Here is a 23475-nt window from a genome sequence, read left to right on the forward strand (position 1 = left end):
AGTTACTACTTCATGTCTAAGAATTCATCTATTGAGTAGAAGGAGTTGTCATTCAGAAATTCTTTTAATTTGCTTTTAAATGTTGGTTGGCTATCTGTCAGACTTTTAATACTATTTGGCAAATGACCAAAGATTTTTGTGTCCGCATAATTCACCCATGTCTGTGCAAACTTGCAGATGCAAATGCTTGACAAACAAATGCTTGGAATGTTTTGCTGGCAGTGTCATAGTCATACAATTAAATTATTTGCTAACATCTTAAAAATATTCAGTTTCTTTTATCTCTCCCATGTAAAAGTTCTCCGACTGAATGAATGAATGAATGAAAGACTGTGAAAAGTGTTGAGAATGTCAAGGTAGAGAACATTATTATCAATCACCTAACTTTTATCTTAAAATGAAATCTCATATCTAAGTTCCAGATTGAATTTAATCTCCATGATATTAAAACTGGACCTTTATCAGAATTTGACTTAAATTTTAACTTATTCTGCACAGTAATTTTTCACTGTGGATTCACTGCACCACGAACTGACAAGTATTACAATTAACCAAAATACACACATCAAAAAAAGTTTTGCATCATCTCGGCTCCAAGAGTTCCAGAACCTGTACAGAAAATTGGAATAGAGATCAACACAAACATCATTTCCGCCCTTTATATTGCTCATGAAAACCACACATTTCATGTTGTACAACCCTACAGCGAGACCTTCAGAGGTGGTGGTCCAGATTGCTGTACACACCGGTACCTCTAATACATAGTAGCAGGTCCTCTTGCATTGATGCATGCCTTTATTCATCGTGGCATACTATCCACAAGTTCATCAAGGCACTGTTGGTCTAGAGTGTCCCGTCTCTCAACAGCAATTCAGCGTAGATCCCTCAGAGTGTTTGGTGGGTCACATCGTCCATAAACAGCTGTTTTCAATCCATCCCACACATGTTCGATAGGGCTCATGTCTGGAGAACATGCTGGCCACTCTAGTCGAGTGATGTCACTATCCTAAAGAAAGTCATTCAAAAGATGTGCACGATGGGGGCACGAATTGTCATCCATGAAGATGAATTGTTCAGAAGATGGCAGTCACATATCATATAGCCATTACGGCGCCTTCCATGATCACCAGTGGCATACGTCGGCCCCACATAATGCCACCCCAAAACAGCAGGGAACCTCCACCTTGCTGCACTCGCTGGATAGTGTGTCTGAGGTGTTCAGCCTGACCAGGTTGCCTCCAAACAAGTCTCTGACAATTTTCTGGTTGAAGGCATATGCAACATTCATCGGTGAAGAAAACGTGATGTCAATCCTGTGCGGTCCATTTGGCATGCTGTTGGGCCCAATTGTACAGCGCTGCATGGTGTCATGTTTGCAAAGACGGACAATGCCATGGACGTCGGCAATGAAGTAGTACATCATGTAGCCTATTGCACACAATTTGAGTCATAACACAACATCCTGTCGCTGCACGAAAAGCATTATTCAACATGGTGGCATTGCTGTCAAGGTTCCTCCGAGCCATAATCCATAGGTAGCGGTCATCCACTGGTGTAGCAGCCCTTGGATGGCCTCAGCGAGGCATTTCATCGACAGTTCCTGTCACTCTGTATCTCCTCCATGCCCGAACAACATCACTTTGGTTCACTCCGAGACGCCTGGACACTTCCCTTGTTGAGAGCCCTTCCTAGCATAAAGCAACAATGTGGATGGGATCGAATCGCAGCATTGGCCGCCGTACCACGGCATTGACCGTCTAGGCATGGTTGACTACAGACAACATGAGCCGTGTACCTCCCTCCTGGAGGAATGACTGGAACTGATCAGCTGTTGGACCCCCTCCATATAATAAGTGCTGCTCATGCATGGTGGTTTGCATCTTTGGGTGGGTTTAGTGACATCTCTGAACATTCAAAGGGACTGTGTCTGTGATACAATGTCCACAGTCAACGTCTATCTTCAGGAGTTCTAGGAACTGGGGTGATGAAAAACTTTTTTTGATGTGTGTATTTGTATCAACTTCTTCTTCAACATTAAAAACACATGTTAATAATTGCAGTAACAAGCTGCACTCCAGTCTCTCCCAAATAAAGACATTATCGCAAAATGCCATCGAGTTGAGATCGACACTGGGTCAGACTGTGAAATAGTCTGGATAAAGCTGTCAGACAAGGATTGACCATTGTATTAGGATGTTTTTATAGACCACCAGCATCCACAACAAACGTCGCAGAACGTTTCAGGGAAGGTCTTGAGTACATAGGAAGTAAATATCCAAATTATCCATTAGTTATAGGTGGAGGCTTTAATCATTGACTGAGAAAATTACACATGTATCCCAGGGGGCAGAAGCAAAGATTCATGAGAAGTTATTCTAGGAGCACTCTCAACATACAACCTTGAGCAGTTTGTTAGAAAACCAACTCGAGACGGGAACATATTAGATATCTTGGCGACAAATTTTGAGGAAGTTAATCTAGAAAACAGTATTAGTGACCATAATGTCGTTGTGGCTTCTATGTCAGTGGAAGTTGCAAAAACACCAAAGAAACAGCATAGAGTTTTCTTGTTTGGGAAAGCAAATAAAAGTGTCATTAATGAATATCTTCATAGTCAGCTCCAAGCATTCAACGTGGGACACAAAGATATTGAGCATCTTTGGTCGGAATTTAAAGGTATTGTACACCAAGGTCTAAGAGAAGTATGTGCCTAGCAAAAATATAGGGGAGGGAAAGCACCCACCTTGGTACGACAAATTTATTAGGAAGTTGCTGAGAAAGCAGAGAATGTTGCACAGTTGTTTTAAACGTAGTCACTGCCCCACTGACAAACAGAAATTATGCGAAATGAAAGCAGCTGTCAGAAGGGCAATGAGAGATTCTTTTAACAAATTTGAAAGCAACATTTTATCTGCAGATTCTAAAAATAACCCCAAAAAATTTTGGTCATACATAAAATCTATGAACACTACAAATAATTCAATACCTTCTATTGCTGACAGTACAGGTAATATAACTGATGATGATAAACAGAAGGCCAAAATTATAAACCTAGTTTTCAAAAACTCGTTTACGGTAGAGGACTGCAGCACCATTCCCACTTTCAATCATCGAACAAACACAAGGATGGCTGACATAGCGTTTAGTGTATTTGGGACTGTAAAACAGTTAAGATCCTTAGACGCCAGAAAGGCATCTGGTCAGGCCGGTATCCCCGCAAGATTTTATGTTGACTATGCTACAAATATAGCACCATTCTTATCCATCATGTATCCGAGATCATTGGAACAGCAGAAAGTTCCCCAGAACTGGAAGAAGGCCCAGGTCATAGCAATCTATAAAAAGTGTAGAAAACTGCATGCACATATGTATGTTGTTGTTGTGGTCTTCAGTCCTGAGACTGGTTTGATGCAGCTCTCCATGCTACTCTATCCTGTGCAAGCTTCTTCCTCTCCCAGTACCTACTGCAACCTGCATCCTTCTATATCTGTTTAGTGTATTCATCTCTTGGTCTTCCTCTACGATTTTTACCCTCCACAGTGCCCTCCAATACCAAACTGGTGATCCCTTGATGCCTCAGAACATGTCCTACCAACCGATCCCTTCTTCTAGTCAAGTTGTGCCACAAACTTCTCTTCTCCCCAATCCTATTCAATATCTCCTCATTAGTTATATGATCTACCCATCTAATCTTCAGCATTCTTCTGTAGCACCACATTTCGAAAGCTTCTATTCTCTTCTTGTCCAAACTATTTATCGTCCATGTTTCACTTCCATACATGGCTACACTCCATGCAAATACTTTCAGAAACGACTTCCTGACATTTAAATCTATACTCGACGTCAACAAATTTCTCTTCTTCAGAAACGCTTTCCTTGCCATTGCCAGTCTACATTTTATATCCTCTCTACTTTGACCATCATCAGTTATTTTGCTCCCCAAATAGCAAAACTCCTTTACCACTTTAAGTGTCTCATTTCCTAATCTAATTCCCTCGGCATCACCCGACTTAATTCTACTACTTTCCATTATCCTCGTTTTGCTTTTGTTGATGTTCATCTTATATCCTCCTTTCAAGACACTATCCATTCCGTTCAACTGCTCTTCCAAGTCCTTTGCTGTCTCTGACAGAATTACAATGTCATCGGCGAACCTCAAAGTTTTTATTTCTTCTACATGGATTTTAATACCTACTCCGAATTTTTCTTTTGTTACCTTCACTGCTTGCTCAATATACACATTGAAGAACATCGGGGAGATGCTACAACCCTGTCTCACTCCCTTCCCAACCACTGCTTCCCTTTCATGACCCTCGACTCTTTATAACTGCCATTTGGTTTCTGTACAAATTGTAAACAACCTTTCGCTCCCTATATTTTACCCCTGCCACCTTCAGAATATGAAATAGTATTCCAGTCAACATTGTCAAAAGCTTTCTTTAAGTCTACAAATGCTAGAAACTTAGGTTTGCCTTTCCTTAATCTAGCTTCTAAGATAAATCGTGGGGTCAGTATTGCCTCACGTGTTCCAATATTTCTACGGAATCCAAACTGATCTTCCCCAAGGTTGGCTTCTACCAGTTTTTCCATTCGTCTGTAAAGAATTCGAGTTAGCATTTTGCATCCGTGACCTATTAAACTGATTGTTCGGTAATTTTCACATATGTCAACACCTGCTTTCTTTGGGATTGGAATTATTATATTCTTCTTGAAGTCTGAGCGTATTTTGCCTGTCTCATACATCTTGCTCTCCAGATGGTAGAGTTTTGTCAGGACTGGCTCTACCAAGACTGTCAGTAGTTCTGATGGAATGTTGTCTACTCCCGAGGCCTTGTTTTGAATTAGGTCTTTCAGTGCTCTACCAAACTCTTCACGCAGTATTGTATCTCCCATTTCATCTTCATCTACATCCTCTTCCATTTCCATAATATTGTCCTCAAGTACATCGCCCTTGTATAGACCCTCTATATACTCCTTCCACCTTTCTGCTTTCCCTTCTTTGCTTAGAACTGGGTTTCCATCTGAGCTCTTGATATTCATACAAGTGGTTCTCTTTTCTCCAAAGGTCTCTTTAATTTTTCTGTAGGCACTATTTATCTTACCCCTAGTGAGATAAGCCTCTACATCCTTACATTTGTCCTCTAGCCATCCCTGCTTAGCCATTTTGCACTTCCTGTCAATCTCATTTTTCAGACGTTTGTATTCCTTTTTGCCTGCTTCATTTACTGCATTTTTATATTTTCTCCTTTCATCAATTAAATTCAATATTTCTTCTGTTACCCAAGGATTTCTACTAGCCCTCTTCTTTTTACCTCTACTTGATCCTCTGCTGCCTTCACTACTTCATCCCTCAAAGCTACCCATTCTTCTTCTACTGTATTTCTTTCCCCCATTCCTGTCATTTGTTCCCTTACGGTCTCCCTGAAACTCTGTACAACCTCTGGTTTAGTCAGTTTATCCAGGTCCCATCTCCTTAAATTCCCACCTTTTTGCAGTTTCAATCTACAGTTCATAACCAATAGATTGTGGTCAGAGTCCACATCTGCCCATGGAAATGTCTTACAATTTAAAAACTGGTTCCTAAATCTCTGTCTTACCATTATATAATGTATCTGAAACCTGTCAGTATCTCCAGGCTTCTTCCATGAATACAACCTTCTTTTATGATTCTTGAACCGAGTTGTGCTCTGTGCAAAATTCCACCAGGTGGCTTCCTCTTTCATTTCTTAGCCCCAATCCATATTCACCTACTATGTTTCCTTCTCTCCCTTTTCCTACTACGAATTCCAGTCACCCATGACTATTAAATTTTCTTCTCCCTTCACTATCTGAATAATTTCTTTTATTTCATCATACATTTCTTCAATTTCTTCGTCATCTGCAGAGCTAGGTGGCATATAAACTTGTACTACTGTAGTAGGCGTGGAATTCGTGTCTATCTTGGCCACGATAAGGCGTTCACTATGCTGTTTGTAGTAGTTTACCCGCACTCCTATTTTTTTATTCATTATCAAACCGACTCCTGCATTACCCCTATTTGATTTTGTATTTATAACCCTGTATTCACCTGACCAAAAGTCTTGTTCCTCCTGCCACCGAACTTCACTGATTCCTACTATATCTAACTTTAACTTATCCATTTCCCTTTTTAAACTTTCTAACCTACCTGCTCGATTAAGGGATCTGACATTCCACGCTCCAATCCATAGAATGCCAGTTTTATTTCTCTTGATAACGACGTCGTCCTGAGTAGTCCCCGTCCGAAGATCCGAATGGGGCACTATTTTACCTCTGGAATATTTTACCCAAGAGGACACCATCATCATTTAACCATACAGTAAAGCTTCATGCCCTTGGGAAAAATTATGGCTGTAGTTTCCCAGACATAAGGACCTTTCTAGACTCTGAGAAGCTCATCTGCAGAAACCAGCACAGTTTTAGGAAACAGCGGTCATACAGGACACAGCTGGCCTTCTTTGTGCATGATATACAACAGGCTCTAGATACCGGCTCCCAGGCTGATGCCATATTTCTCGACTTTCAAAAGGTGTTTGACTCAGTGCTGCACTGTCGCTTGCTCCAAAAAGTGCGAGCCTACAGTCTACCTGATGACATATGCGGCTGGATAGAAAATTTTCAATCAGGCAGGGAGCAGTATGTCGTCCTGAACGGGGTGACTTCAACAGAAACAAGCCTAACTTTAGGTGTGCCCTAGGGCAGCGTAATAGGTCCACTGCTTTTTACGATTAACATAAACAATCTGGTTGACGGTATTGACAGCAGCATGAGACTGTTTGCTGATGATGCGAAAGTTGTGAACAAACAATGAGGATTTGCAGAAAATAAATGTGTGGTGTAATGACTGGCAGTTATCTCTCAATATTATTAGTGTAACCTACTGCATATAACACGGCAAAAATCCCCATTAATGTACAAGTACAAAATAAATGCCCAGTCTTTGGAAGCGGTAACATCTGTCAAGTATCTGGGTGTGACTATTCAAAATGATCTCAAATGGAACGATCAGATTATACAAGTAACAGGTAAGGTGAACTCTAGATTGTGGTTTATTGGTAGAATCCTGAAGCGATGCAGTCCTTCAACAAAGGAAATAGCTTACAATACGTTAGTTTGTCCAGTCTTAGAGTATTCTTCGTCTGTATGGGACCCTTACCAGATGGGTCCGATTGAAGAGATTGAGAAGAGAAGAGCAGCAAGATTATTGACTGTACATTTAGCCATCGCGAGAGCGTTACAAATCTCATAGAAAGTTTGAAGTGGGACAAACTTGCAAATAGAAGGCGCGCTAAACAGAAGGGGCTGCTCACTAAATTCCGAAATCCAATCTTCACCAAGGATATAGAGCATATATTATTACCACAAACTTTCAAATCACACAATGATTACCATTCAAAGATAAGGGAAATTATAGCTCGCACTGAGGCGTTCAGACAGTCGTTTTTCCCTCGCACAATTCGCAAATGGAACAGACGAGGGGGAAATATGACTTTGGCGCGAACTGTGCTCTCCGCCACACACCGCTTGGTGGCTAGCGGAGGATTTATGTAGATGTAGATATTTTCTACAGAAAGCATGAAACAGAGGGCAGGGTACTACAATACATAAACATTTAACATAAGCAATGAGTAACTTACCTGAGCCCGTCTATAAGTTGCAAGTTTATCAGAAGCTCCTTGAGAAAAAATTTCCATGTCACCATTGAGTATTATCCACGCTAACACTTGAACCAGTGGCTTGTGAGTGATTATAAGGAAAACTTGTGACAACAGGAATAATGAAACAACACTGCTTACATGGGGCTTCGTATCCTGCAGAAAGGGACAAAAAAGTGAAAACTTATCATCATTGAATATGTTGTAATTTTCAACCATAATTAAACTAAAAATTTAACACACCAACCAGAAGGAACTGATATAATTATTTTTAGTCATTTTCTTCCTGTCAAATTAGTAATTTGGCAACTATGTACAGTTTGGTGAAATCTCAACATGCTTAATTTGAAGATGTCATATCACAGGGTGCTAAAAAGCTAAAAAAGGCCTGTAAACATATGCCCAAAAGCAAATTTTTATCGAAACATGAGTTGCCACTCATTCTTATACATCTTTCAGACATTCTTGTCAATGAATCACAAATTAATGCAAACAGGACAAATATTCCTGTAATGTGTGTACATTATCAGTCAATGTGGAAAACACTGATGCTCTAAAATTTTCCCAAAGCCAAAAATTTTAAGGGACCAAGATCAGGTGAACAGAGAGGCCATGCTACTGAAACTCTTTGACCAACCCACTCTTCATTAAATGTTTGTGTTAAGTTCTGTCACTTGAGGCATATAAAATAAGGTGGGGCACAATTGTTCATAAACTTCACCCACTGTCTTTCTGCAAGAGAAACTTTCTCCAATAGCACAGGGGATTTTTCGCACCCAAGTTGGTGATAAACAGTGCCTGTTAATTTGTCTGGGAAAGTAAATGGTTCTATGAATCTGTTACCAAAATTCCGGTGCACACACTGACACTAACGTGAGCCTGATGCCTTGTTTCCATGCAGTTTATATGTGTAAAGTAACTACTTGCTAAGAATAGACCACACAAGAATATAGTTTATGTCTTCAGCAGCACCAGTCCTGCCACACATATTTCAGGATCATCATCTACTCATTGCACTACTAACTCTTCCATATTCGGGGTGTGAACTGTGTGATGTCTAATGTGATCCCTTGTTGTGTTGACTATGATCCCACAACTGAAAGTTGCTGGAGCAGCTTGCTGAACCCCCCCTACAGATGGAATGCAGAAAAAAGTATGTAGTTTGGCATACATTAAACATACTGTAGATGAAATTTGTTGGCTAAGCCAGCAGAATACCTTGCCCGTCATTTCTCACATGGAATAATAGCACTCAATTTCACTTTTTACATTATTCACACTTCACAGAATCACTTATCTCATTCTCATGCCAATGCAACCTCAGCCTTGAGTCTTCTATTTGTTTGGATATACGTACAAGGGGTGTTCAGTAAGTAACACTACATTTATTTTTCTCTACCACTTTAGGTTCAAAAAATGCAGAACTGGCTGAGGGACATCAAGGAATATTCCCACTTCAGCCCCTATAGTTTCATGAAAATCTGATAGGGGGCAGTGCTATACGTATCCTTCAAAAGAGCATCTGTAATGACTGTGTGATCCACACAGAGAACTTTCTTTTGGCGGAAAACGATCGTGACAAACATTCACAGGCACTTGCAGAATGTCTACGGATATCTAGCACTGAACAAAAGCATCATGGTGAGCCTCGGGCAAGGCATCTGTCATCATCGCAACAAAGTTGCACAAACCTGTCCAATCTCCCATACGCCGGCCAGCTGCACACAGCTGCGATTCCCACAATACTGGAATGCACCAACACTCTCATTTGAGGTGATCAAAGGATCATAATCAAACACATTGCTGCATAACTGGACGTCTCTGTAGGTAGGTCTCACACAAGTCTGCGCAACCAAGTGGAGCTCACAAAACTTCATTGGACTGTTCCTCCTCATACACCAACACAGCCTGGATCTCACATCTTCCGATTTCCATACATTTGACCCAATGAAGGATGCACTCCTCAGGAAGCAGTATGGTAATGGTGGGGAGGTCATTGATGAAGCAATATGTTGGCTCTGATGATGAGGAGTAGAGTGGTACCAAGCAGGCATACAGGCCCTACCAGTACGCTGGCATAAGGCCATCACATTAAACAGAAATTATTTTGAAAAATACAGTTGTAGGTAAAAGAGTTGGTAATAATATGGTGTACTGAAATCCTGAATAAAACCAACCTGCTTTCAAAGAGAAATGTGTTGCGTTACTTATTGAATGTCTCTTGCAGTCTCTGTGTTCCTCCAAACTGGTTGACATTTATCAACCGTAACAAATTACACTTCTTAGATCTGTAAGCATTAATGTCAACAATGTCTAGTTTCCTCGCATAAATGTTTCAAAGTGAATTCTCAAAATGCTCACCTCAAGCTGTGAATGCCTCCTTCGTTTTGTTAGGGAATACACATATAATGGTATAAGTAGTTTATTCAGTAGATGATCAGTAAGGACTTGATTCAAGTCAGCAATATCCAAACATAAAATATCATTCAGATAATGCAAATGATCCAAATGTTCAGCAACGAGATCTGATAGACGATTCTGACTCTGATGACTGCAACAAAAAAAGTGGTAACCAAAATAACTCAGGAAGAGAAAGATTTTATTGTACACAGTAAGCTTTGAGATTGCACTATACTTACTCAGCATCATTTCGAACACATATATCAAGCTCTAGGACGTGATTGCCAATGAACCAAACAAGGTTTGAAAAATATGGAGCAGCTGTTTTGTCTCGGATAAATTTGAGCATTGATCTGTCTTCTACCCTGTATACATTCAGTGTCAGTGTTCGTACTGCAATACGCACCATGCTCTCTGGGTGGTTGAAAAATTTTATTGCCTCAGTGTACAAAGGGAAATCATTTGTGTGCTGAAAGTGAGACAAAAAAGAGATTAATAACACACACACACACACACACACACACACACACACACACACACACAAGGCCAAACATCTTCAGTGACACTTTTATAAGGCAGCTATTTGACACTATACAAAACCTGTTGTCAATGAAATACGATATGTATCAAGGCAACAACACTGAGTCATGCTGATTTAGGTTTCTTGCTGTTTTCCTACATCATTTCAGACAATTTCCAGGACATCCAAGATATATCCTTCAACAAGGCCACAAATGACCACCTGCCCACTCTTCATTAATCATATGTATATTCATACAACTTTATATATATGACACCTTTTTTACCCTTTTATTAAAGAGGACAAATCCTGTAGTTATAAATGTAAAAAGATACTTGGATGAATAAATTATTGCTACTACTAGACACCAGTTCTTTCATCCACTTAAACCAACACCTGTCAAACTACCAGAAACAAACAGAACATTGAGGGACTGGTTGCATTCATAAGACAACAGACAAAGAGAGAAAAACTGATGATCTCATACACAGACATTTATCATTTCATCACAAACCCATTCAGACAAACTTAAGAGTTAATTCCGCTGTTTCCTGGCTATGAAGAATTCTTTCATGCAAGGTTTCCTGCAACAAGAACCCCTTTCACTTCCTGTACATCTTTATGGTGTGTTAACAGGCCCACATTTTTAAAATCACACATATAGTTGGAAAATTTACAACTAACATTCAGCTACCATATATGTACAGCCCATACAACCAATATGTGTGCCTGATAATTGAGCTGCACTTGTGCCTTGGAGGGTAAATGTGTAGTTATTACATACTATATAATTAAAAGGAAACAAAATAGCTGGTCAGTACTTAAATTCAGGAGGCAAATTTCTAAAAATTGCCAACAGATACAAAAAAATAACAGAAAAGATCCTAACTTACAAAACTGTCAGTTCTTTCCTCAGAAAGGAAAAGAAGGATAGATGGAGGGCAGATCACTTAATAGCCTGGAATTAAAGCAACCCACCTGTTCTATGGACCAGGGGAGACAAAGCTCTAAGCTTCCCCAACCTTCAAACGTTTTCTCCCTGAGGAATAAACTAATCATTCCAAACAATAGTATAGTTGTAAATAGTCTTTACAAATACAGATTTTGTCATATTTTCATTTTACCTTCTCACAGTCTCAAAGGAATGTCAGAGTATTCTGAATTAACAAAAATATTCGATCCAGTTCCCCACTGTCGCTCATTTGACATTCTTCTCTCCCTTTTTAACAGTTCCCTTGCTCCACATGATGTTTTGTTTGCAGTTACTGCTTCTTTATACAAACAACATATTTTTATGTTTGTCTTACAAGCCCTTGTTAAATAATTGTCCCTTCTGTTTACGTCCATACAATCTTCTTTTCTTTTATACAAAACTTATTGCTCAATTTGATCTGGTACGTCTCCCTCTTCTTAAATAAATTCTTGTAAACTTCATTTCCATCTTCTTGCTCAAGAGTCTGTTTATTCTGAGCTTTGCACCTACTCTTACTCTTCATTTACGTGTCTATAATCACTTTTAATTCTCAAACAGTTAAGGATTCTCAAACCTTTACAATTTGTTAAGGAAAGTTCTGGTAGAATGTAAACAATTTAACAATAAAAGAGGCCACATACTGAATAGTACAAGCATTGAGTTGTCAAAAGGCTTTCAGACGAATCCTGTAATGAGATGTAGTATACACATATATGCAAGGGCAAGAAATATTTGTTTGTTACAGCAGCTGAAATGAACAAATGTAGAGGGATGAGCATGGCTGAAATTAACCTCTGTCACCAATGTTTTTCAATCCATGTGTGAAATTGCGAGTAAACTTCAGATACCAAATTCCACACACAGTGGGCACAGTGAAACAATGAAAATGGCACAGAGATGAATGCTTTGCTCTATGTAAAATAAAGCTACCTGCTGTGTAATACTGCATTAAATGTTTTACAGAGCTGAACAGCAACCTTCATTAGGATTTATGTGATTACATTTCAGTACAATTTAAAAAGTTAATGCACAACTCATGTCACCCACTGTGATGCCTGCAAGTTACAGTGCACAAACCAATTACCACAGCACATCAAAGGCTGTAACAATACTGATAAATTTAGCGCATAGTCAGAAGGTGAGACGTACATCAGAATCTTCCAAACTATATACATGTAGAAGAGGATTTAACACATTTTGATGCTTTTTAAATAATTAAGTCCACCAATATTGGCTCTGTAGGTCACTGAAAAATCTTTGAGGCAAGCAAATAAATAACATGGTGAATTTCAGTTGCTTTCAATTAGTAATATCTCATGAAAGAACATTCACATATTTGTGTGCGCAAGCTCATGCCATGGGGGGAACAAGAAGTAGAAAAGATAGAACTGAAAAAGAAGCAAGAGAAAGTGGCCTCAAGAACAAAGTAAATAAAACAAGGATGAAAGCAAAACCAAGCAACAACGGAACAGGAATATAAAAGGAAGAGAAGGACCAGGTCATGAGATTGAGCCTGCAGTCACATTATCAAAAAGGTCCCAACAAAATATGATGAAAGTTTTGCCAAGATTTTTAAAGATAGGAAATGATCATCATTTGATCTCTCAGTTGCAAGGGCAGAAATAAATGTGAAGTACACAAGGATTGATGGACTAGAAGATATACAATATTGGGGGAAGCGGAAGGAAGAGAAAAAGAGGGTAAAAGAACAAAAACACGTTAACTTGTAACAGACAGCTGTTTGAAGAAGCATGCAAGGTAAAAAAAATGTGTTCTGGAATAGAAATGATGATGAGGAATTGGGAAATCTAAAGAATAAAATAAAGAAATGTCAAAACAAAGTTCACATTATGTTGAGAGGCAAATATATGAAAGGAACATATTCTGACAGTGCCAACAACTAGCAAACAATAGACAAATCTATGCTTATCTAGAAATACGTACCTCATTGTAGAAAAAGTGTACTGTATGAGCATTTAGTTTCAATGAGAGTGTCTTCAGAAATGATATATAGTAAGCCATAACTTCTTCATCAGAGAAATCAAATTTGTGAACTATAATTGAATTTACATGGTTATTGCTCAGGAGGTAATCTGAAAATAAAATTTCAATAATAGTTAGCTTATTTTTTACATCACACTATTATTCACAAAAATAGTCAACATTCAAATGACATAAGCGTACAACAATTAGTTCTTAAAAATTATTAAGTATGAATTTTTTAAGAACTCAGGTGGGAACAAGTAACTCCCAAATAAATCTATGCCAAATCTAAATGTCACAATGTTGAGAAATAACTAGTAACAAATATATTGAACCAGACAGCCTCCATGAGTGTTAATGTTCTTGTGTTTTGAAGCAGATCAGAGATGAACAACTGTGTGATTCAATGTATGTCTGCAAGAGGCGGGCGAGGGGGTGGGGGGTGGGGGGGGGGGCATTGGTGGGGTGGGGGGGGTGTATACATATGTATTAACAATTAGAAAAAATAGTTTGTGTAAACAACACCTATTTATCACAGGGATAAGGTAGCAGTGCCATGGGAATGACATATGAAAATAAACATAACTCTGACACATCTGGAGCTATTAAAACCAAACTAGGTACACGACTCCCTATGGTGGTAAAAAATACTGTGAAGTAAGACACACACACACATCCGCAGTGGCAGAATAAGTTAGCCACTTGGAAATGTACAAAATTAATTAAACATGATCAGTATTAATGTTGAATAAACCGTTAGTTCAAGTGGTACTGCACCTTTGATTTCATCCACCAATATAGTCGCACAACCATATTACACCTCAGCCAGGAAAAATTTTAATTCCCGCAGATGGAGAATGCATGGCTCCACTCCTCTTAGTTCAGAACTAAAGGCTTCTTTTTCTCTTTGAAATTTGAAATCAATACCTCAGCTGTTACCTAATAAAATCATTTAGCCACTTCACATAACTAAATAAATACATAGCCATATGACTTCCAGGCTCAATCAAGCATCTACACTGAAGAGCCAAAGAAACTGGTACACCTGCCTAATATCATGTAGGGTCCCTGCAAGCACGCAGAAGTGCCACAACATGACGTGACATGGGCTCAACTAATGTCTGAAGTAGTGCTCGAGGGAATTGACACCATGAATCCTGCAGGGCTGTCTGTAAATCTGTAAGACTGTGAGGGGGTGGAGATCTGTTCTGAACATGTTGCAAGACATCCCAGATATGCTCAATAATGTTCATGTCTGGGGAGTTTGGTGGTCAAGAGAAGTGTTTAAACTCAGGTGAGTGTTCCTGGAGCCACTGTGTAGCAATTCTGAACATTTAGGGCGTCACACTCTCTTGCTGGAATTGCCCAAGTCCATTGGAATGCACATGGATGCAGATGATCAGACAGGATGCTTATGTACATGTAACATGGCAAAGTCATATCTAGATGTATCAGGAGTCCCAAATCACTCCCACTGCACACGCTCCACACCATTTCAGAGCCTCCACCAGCTTGAACAGTCCCATGCAGAGTCCATGGATGAGGTAGTGTCCATACCCATACACACCCATCCACTCTGTACAATTTGAAATGAGACTCGCCCGACCAGGCAACACGTTTCCAGTCATCAACAGTCCAGTGTCGGTGTTGATGGGGCCCAAGCAAAGCTTAAAGCTTTGTGTCATGCAGTCATCAAGAGCAAATAAGTGGGCCTTCGGCTCCAAAAGCCCATATTGATGAGATTTCATTGAATGGTTCACACCTTGACACTTGTTAATGGCCCACCATTGAAATCTGCAGCAATTTGCAGAAGGGTTGCATTTCTGTCACGTTGAACAATTCTCTTCAGATGTCGTTTGTCCCATTCTTGCAGGATCCTTTTTCCAGTTGCAGTAATATCAGAGATTTGGTGTTTTACCAGATTCCTCATATTCATGGTACACTCATGAAATGATCATATAGGAAAATCCCCACTTCACTGCTACCTCGGACATGCTGTGTCCCACCACTCAAGTGCCGTCTACAACAGCATGTTCAAACTCACTTAAATCTTGATAACCTGCCATCGTAGCAGCAGTAACCGGTCTAACAACAGCACGAGACACTTGTCTTATATAGCTGTTGCCAACTGCAACACCATATTCTGTCTGTTTACATATCTCTGTATTTTAATACACATGCCTATACCAGTTTCTTTGGCACTTCAGTGTATTTTTTTGCCACTCTGATGGCTTGTTTGTCACTGACACAGCTTAATCAAGCAACTTCTCATTTGGCATCACAAGGTGGAGAGTTAACCCCATACCAGAACTGTTCTTCTTACAAAAGACTGATTTTATCACCATGAATTGAAATCACGACCTCTGCATTAATAGCTAGCGGTGTGGCCACTGGACCAGAAAGGTTATCTATTTTGTTACTGTCGACATTACGTAAGATGAAGAATTTAAAAGAACAATATTTTGGCTAACAATAGTTCTAGGTAATGATTTGTCCTTTCCAAACACCCTGCCAGCTTACTTTCGTACTGTTAAAAAAAGTACATGACAGTAATTGTCCTTAGCACTCTGGTTCCAATAATTAAATTATCACACAAGTAAATAACCCTTTCTGAGACACAATAGTAGTAGTAGTAGTAGTAGTAGTAGTAGTAGTAATAATAATAATAATAATAATAATAATAAACAGAAATATACTTAAAATATAAATACAAAACTTTCTGTCAAAATTACACATGGTGTTAGAAACCTGAATATTTTATAGCTTGGCTGTTAGTATATGCCTAAGGAACATCCTTCCAAACAGCTTGGAAGGGAGGAAAACAATTTAGTAAGGAACTTCCTGGCAGATTAAAACTGTGTGCCCGACCGAGACTCGAACTCGGGACCTTTGCCTTCCGCGGGCAAGTGCTCTACCAACTGAGCTACCGAAGCACGACTCACGTCCGGTACCCACAGCTTTACTTCTGCCAGTATCTCGCCTCCTACCTTCCAAACTTTACAGAAGCTCTTCTGCGAACCTTGCAGAACCAGCACTCCTGAAAGAAAGGATATAGCGGAGACATGGCTTAGCCACAGCCTGGGGGATGTTTCCAGAATGAGATTTTCACTCTGCAGCGGAGTGTGTGCTGATATGAAACTTCCTGGCAGATTAAAAGGTCCCGAGTTCGAGTCTCGGTCGAGCACACAGTTTTAATCTGCCAGGAAGTTTCATATCAGCGCACACTCCGCTGCAGAGTGAAAAATCTCATTCTGGAATTTAGTAAGGGCTTGACACTTCTAGTGCCATTGATCAAACTGTGTGCATTCTACCTAAATGTGGTATATGGATGTTTGTGTGCCACAATTAATGCACACTGATGGTCATCTGGCCAAATAAAGAATTCATTCATCAAGAAAAGTGTTCTTTCCAAAAGGAAGTAAGTAGCTACATTATTTTTCACCTACCACAACTTCTTGTTCCTCGCTCCTTGCCACTTGTCCTCTAATTAAAATATGGCCCTATGCCTCAACAGCAGGATCTACACTTGAAGTCTGACATTACACAGTGCTACAATGTACACCAAATGCCTTCAGAAAAGTATTGTGTGTCAGACAAACTAGATGGCTGATTTCTCCATCAAGTACATGGACTGAATGGCACGTAATGCAGTCACAGAATGGTAGCAAACAGGAATTTTGTTGCTGAATCTGTCACATCTGCCTCAATGTCTCCAACGTTATACGAACCTCTGCATTGAGCAGAGTGAATTCATTTGGGATCAGGTCTTGAAAACGTGATCAGGACAAGCCTCACAGTGGCCAAAGTTGCCCCTTTACTTGGATAAACCAGTGTGGATTTGTCAAAAAATTATGTGCTTGCAAAAGTCACAAAAGGTAGTAGACTGCAGTTCTTTCTGCGGACGTGAGGTTAGTTTCCATGTTGCGGGATTTGAAGAACAACGGCGATGAAAAGATTTGCATTCACAAGGTTCATGAAAGTTATCAGGGGATTATTCAGGGGGAATGGGGGTGAACTACGTTTAGACGGAGGACTAAATTGAGTAAGACAGGGTTCAATATTGGTTTTAGATCAAGTCTAATTGGTATGTCTGGTGATGAAAAACTGTTTCCAATATAAAAAAGTTTCTGTATCACTAGCCAAAACTCAGCTCCACCTCCTGGTCCTGCATTTGCTAGCACATGGAATTCCTCCCAATGGCCTGACCACCAAATTAACCTTCTATGGCTGCAACACAACCTTCCATAATGACCTCTACCTGTTTTTTTTTTTTTAATTCCATAACCCTCACCAACCTAGTGTTACAAAACTATATTGTTAATTATTTCATTACATAAAACCAAATAACTCAAGCCAAGCCCCCTTGCACTACCTCTGCTCCACCAGTAAAATGCTCCCACTCTGCTAATCCACAATGCCTGCAGTCCATACCCCAGATTAAAACCCCTACCCTAATCGAACTAGAGAAGCATGAACAATGCCACCTCAAATTGTCCAATCTATCCACCTCATACTTCCTCCTTGGACTACTGCTATCCACCACTTCACTCAAACCTTCGCCACATTCCCTCATTGTCATCATCAAATACTACACATGTCTCAACCTCAAAAACTCCTTCCCTTCTCCCCCCCCCCCTAACCCTACCAATCACCCACACCTCAAAACCAATACTGAACCTTCTCTTACTCAGTTATTTCCTCCATCTAACTGCGACCCATAATCACCTAATAGCTTTCCAGAGTTTTCTAGATTCAAACTTTGCATCATCATCAATCCCCAACCCCTCAAGATAGAAACTGACCTTCCTCTGCACAAAAATCTGCAATCCACCATCTAAAACTTGATATTGACCACAACATTTCACCATTGTGGTTTTGTTTTTCAGGGCTCTGACAGATGTCAGACACATCCACCTACAAGCCCTGCTACAGTGATTCCAAAAACCCAACACAATCTCCAGTTTCTCCTCAGACCCCTAGATTCATTCCAGAATGTCTCCCCTGAGGTTATCTACCTTCTCACTTCCCACCACTAACCAGATCCTACCTTTTACATGCTTCCTAAAATACACAAACCCAGCCACCCAATCAGCTCCACTGCCGCTGCATACTGACTCTCCACAGAGAGAATATTTACTGTTGTGTTTTGTTTTGTTTTAGGCCACAAAAACAACTAGGGTCATACATGCCCATGTCAGAGCCGTAGAATACAAAGAAAAAAAAAGGAGCTGAAAACAACTACACATTAAGCCCAATCAACATAAGAAAAGAAAGCTAAAAACAGGAACTTGGAGAAAGGCGCATAGAATATGAGACAGAGAAATGAGGGTCCTGAACTAAAGATTAAATGTCCTTCGCCATATTGTTACAATGGATAAAGAGTAAAATGCATTCGACATCCTGCAAGTCATTCGCTAAAATGACCGATAACTCGGACAGCAAACATAAATGAGAATGTAAGTGGTTAAAAAAAAGGACATTCCATCAGGAAATGGTGAACCATCAAAGGTTGAGGGCAATGAGCATGAAGTGGTGTGGGAGCACCAAACGACAATGGACTGCAATGAGACCTTGATCAGAGACGTACATTTGGATTTCTGCTTTGGTGAGACCATCAAGCACTGTAGTGTAGATAACACCACAGGAGGAATTCAGCTTTCGATGGGCCTTGACACGAACAGGATAGATGTGGAGGAGCGAAGCTGCAAGCAGTTGTTATGCTTGAGAATCAGAAGTTGTCTCCACAAGCGAATGGCTATTGTATAAATGAGAGCAGGATTTCACAGGTCCATCAACTGCATTAACACTTTTCTGCAAAATAAGTGGATTTACCATAGCAAAGAACTGACCATCTTCAGTATGTGAAACCACGAGGAATTGTGGTGCAGCTGGGAGGGTCTTTGAATCATTAGCCTCATTCCATTTACATTTAGTAATGTTGACTGTGAAAATGATGATTGGCTCATTGTGAGAAAATCCATAATAACTGCCAGTGACTCTGATGGCACGCTCCTTCCAACTGGGAGGCCTTCTCAGAGGGGACGCACCTGCCTTAGGTGATTGTTCACACCTCCCAAACACCTGACAGAGGGACCAATCAGCAATTTGGGAAGGTAGCAGCACAGGCAATCACCCTCCCCTGGGTCTGGCCTGTACTAGGGGGTATGTGCGAAACCCTACCTGTTGGGCCGGGGCTGGGAATTACGTGTTACCCAGTCACATGTTATGCGTCAGACGCATGGGCCTGCCTTCAGAAGTGCACAGAGAGGAAGAAGCAAGTGAGGAACCTCAAACACCAAAGCGGAGGAAGAATAAGAGAAGGGGAATGAAAAGACAAAAAAGGAACGAAAAACAGTGGAGATACTGTTCTGATATCAACTACTGGAAATGCAGAGTGCATTTCCAAAAAACATCCCAGATATGTTCCCCAAGGGAGGGGAAAAAGAAGAGCAAGAGGTTAGACATGCAGCACGGAAGGGAAGAGATGCTACAAAGGTAGCCAAGCACGAATCCGCCAAAGACTGGCGAGCACCCTGGGGGAATTTACCCTGTGGATCAACAACTGCAGCCTATTACCTGTAAGTTACTCTCCTATATAAAAGATACTAACCATTTCCTCTACTAACTTTCCACAGTTCCTGGCCCTTTACCACCCAATGCCATGATCATCACTATCAATGCCAACTCCCTCTACACTAATATCACCAAATGGCCAAGGCCTTGCCGACACTGAACACTACTATCAATACCTCACACACTCCACAGCTCCAACCTCCCTCCTGGTCACAACAACAATTACTGCTCCTACGAATGCATCATTTACAAACAAACTCCCAGTACAGTTGTCGGCACCCAAATGACACCATCCTATACGAATTATTTATAGTAACAAATAACCTAGGTGTGACAGTGCCACAAGTTGGCTTCTGAGAAAATAGCAGTACAAAGGACCGATTGGTTGACGGTAGTATTCACAAGTGGAACAGCAAAGAAAAAGAGTAGTTGTGATACAGAGTACCCTCTGCCATGCACCATATGGCGACTTGCGAAGTATGTTTGTAGACGTACCTGCAGAGGTAGGCCATGTGCCATTGCCGAGACTGGTGGAGTTAGAAGTCTCATGTGCCAGGTTGAAAAGAAGGGAAATTGCTGCATGTGTCAAAGTCGCAGCATGAATCAGGATCATTTGGTACCCCTAGTGGCCAAGAACGACACCAAGTGCCCAACCTGGCTTTTGGCCAAGTGTGCGAGCCAAACTGCAGCACCCTGCTGATAGCGGGGTGTGTAACGGGCTCAGAGGTCACAGCATGTCTAGGAACGTGCACACCTGCACCAATGCAGTCGTTCAGGTCGGCTTCATCTGATGTAACTTGGGCTCAGAGGTCACAGCAGGTCTAGAAATGTGCATGCCTGCACCCAGCCAGTCCTTCCAGTGGGCTTCATCTGATGACTGGGTCAACATTATATGCTAAGACTTCTTCAATGGGCATCTACTTCAGTGATTTCCTCATTTGCCCCTTGGAAGTTCTGACCATTTGCTCTGCTTCTGTTTTTGATGCCAGTCAGACACAGGCAATGGTCAGATGCTGTATTTCATTGCCTTGGCAGAATGTCTCATATTCTACCAAAACGAAATGGGGATCATTGCTGGGGAGGGAGGGGTTGCTCCCTCTATGGTGAAAATTGGAGCGTAGTGTGGTCATAAATGTGGCTCTTACCACATAAGCAAGAGTTGAGAGTGCATCCACCACCAGGGAACAAACTGCACTCTGAAAGAGCCAGTGAAGTCAATATGACCATCTCCCAGGTGTGTTCAGGATGGGACCATAGTAAAAAGATTTTTTTCTGTTGATGCTTGGTTGCGAGCACAAGTCTGACACATACACTCTGTGTGCTTGATTGTGCCATCAATCACTGGCCAATAAACATGGCATCAAGCAATAGCTTTCATCCTCAACATCCCCAGGTGGCACGTATGTACTTGCAGTAATTGAAGAATGCTGCCATGGAATGGAGGTGGAACAACAGTGTGACATTCAGTATCCTATGTAGACAATAAAACCACTACGTGAACAACATTAAGCTTGTGTATCAGAGCAAAATAATTTTGCAACACCAGATCTGATCCTTTTGGGAGAGACTCTGTCCAACCACTCTGCACTGCTGACACTACCTTAGGCTGGAGACAATCCTAACCAGTAGCAGCCCCTATTTCTCAAGTAGTAATTGAAAATCTTGCAAGGCATGGCAGAGTCCAGTCCAAGACACATTGCTTCCCGGTGGTTAAACTCAACAGCGGGGAGGTATGATAATGCGTTGGCATTTGCACGCTGTGCAGTGAGATGAAAAACATCACAACAACAACTTAGGAACAATGCCCAACATTATAAATGTGTGGCAAGTTAGAACAGGGACACAAAGAGAAATGAGGATTGACTGGTTGATTTTGGTTTAAAAGAGGGGGGAAACCAAAATCAACATTCAATCCTCAATTCTCTTTGTGTCCTGTTCTCACTTTGCCACACATTTATAATGTTGGCATTTGTTCCAGTTGTTGTTGTGATGTTTTTTCAACTCAACGCACAGCGTGCAAAGGTCCAACTCATACTAAATGGACAAAATCGGACAAGAAAACCACAGAAAGATGCAAGAAACATGTAGAAGAGATCAAAACAAGAGATCAGGTTACCATTGCTGGCTGACCATGAGAATAAAAAGGAGAAGCCAGCCACTCTGTAACACATTAAAACCTACATCCTAAAAGCACTAGGGTGGAGGATACAAAGGGACACAGGACATGCGCTTAAACTTAGATCAAATAATAAAACCCACCCTCATGAATAAAACGTACAATTAAAGCTGCTGTTGAGGCACAGTCGCCTAACACCAAGGTAGAGTGCTGGGAAAGTCTGCTGCAGGGTGGCTAAAATTGGGCAATCCACCAAGAGGTGGACGACTGTCATTGGTGAGCCACAGCAACACCGATGTGGGTCCTAGCAACAGAGGAGGTAACCATGCGTTAGCCACGTATAGCCAATGCAGAGCCAGCAGAGGACAACTGATTCCCTGCGAGAGGACTGCATGGAAGACTTCCACACATTCGTAGTCTCCTTAATGACACATAGTTTGTTGTGGGTACTGTTATGCCATTTTGACTCCCAAAGCTGAAAAACCGTGCAGCGTAAGACAGAATGCAGGTCAGTTTCGGAGATGCCCATCTCCAGAAGCGGTTTCTGCACAGCCTGTTTGGACAGCCTGTCGGCAAGTTCGTTGCATGGGATTCCAATGTGACCTGGGGTCCACACAAACACCACTGAATGACGGGACCGTTCCAGGACATAGATGGATTCCTGAATGGACGCTACCAAAGGGTGGTGAGGGTAGCACTGGTCGATAGCTTGTAGGCTGCTCAAGGAGTCAGTATACAGGAGAAATGACTCGCCAGGACATGAGCGGATGTGCTCAAGAGCACGAGATATGGCCGCCAGCCCTGCAGTGAAAACACTGCAGCCAACTGGCAAGAAGTGCTGTTCAATATGTCCTCCATGAACATACACAAGGCGCACATGACCATCAGCCATTGAGCCGTTAGTGTAAACCACTTCATGGCCCTGGTACATGTCAACTATCTACAGAAAGTGATGGCGGAGAGCTACAGGGTTAACGGAGTCCTTAGGGCCATGTGAAAGGTCCACAAGAATCTGCCGCCTAGGTGTACACCATGACGGTGTACATGACTGGACCTCAAGGGGAGGTGGTAACGGGAAGGACTCCACTTCAGACAGAAGGGACCAGAAGTGAACCGCTATTGTAAGCCTTGACCTGGGCCGCCAATGCAGGGATGAACTGCTGTGGTTGCGAAAAAGGAAACGGTAATTCGGATCCGTGGGAGAGCTACGAACGTGTGCAACGTACCTGGTGAGCAG

General features: G+C 41.2%; 1 protein-coding gene and 1 non-coding gene across 6 annotated transcripts in view; both read right to left on the bottom strand.

The window, feature by feature from the left end:
- LOC124592612 (protein CLEC16A homolog) overlaps positions 1-23475 on the bottom strand; it is a 248311-nt gene that overhangs the window by 193903 nt on the left and 30933 nt on the right. For all 5 annotated transcript variants that reach the window (XR_006977591.1, XM_047131854.1, XM_047131853.1 and 2 more), the window contains exons 4-7: positions 13511-13659; positions 10313-10542; positions 10035-10224; positions 7656-7829 (exon numbers count right to left, since the gene is read on the bottom strand). Coding sequence is in view for 4 of the 5 variants with exons in the window: in XM_047131854.1 (XP_046987810.1) it covers positions 7656-7829; positions 10035-10224; positions 10313-10542; positions 13511-13659 (743 nt within the window). In the remaining variant the exon portion in view is untranslated. The remainder of the gene's footprint in view (positions 1-7655; positions 7830-10034; positions 10225-10312; positions 10543-13510; positions 13660-23475) is intronic.
- Positions 16409-16483, bottom strand: Trnap-cgg. Its single transcript has one exon. It is a non-coding gene; the product is annotated as a tRNA-Pro (tRNA).

The sequence above is a fragment of the Schistocerca americana genome, chromosome 2 (genome assembly GCF_021461395.2).
Source record: "Schistocerca americana isolate TAMUIC-IGC-003095 chromosome 2, iqSchAmer2.1, whole genome shotgun sequence".
In the NCBI taxonomy this organism is placed as follows: Eukaryota; Metazoa; Arthropoda; class Insecta; order Orthoptera; family Acrididae; genus Schistocerca; species Schistocerca americana.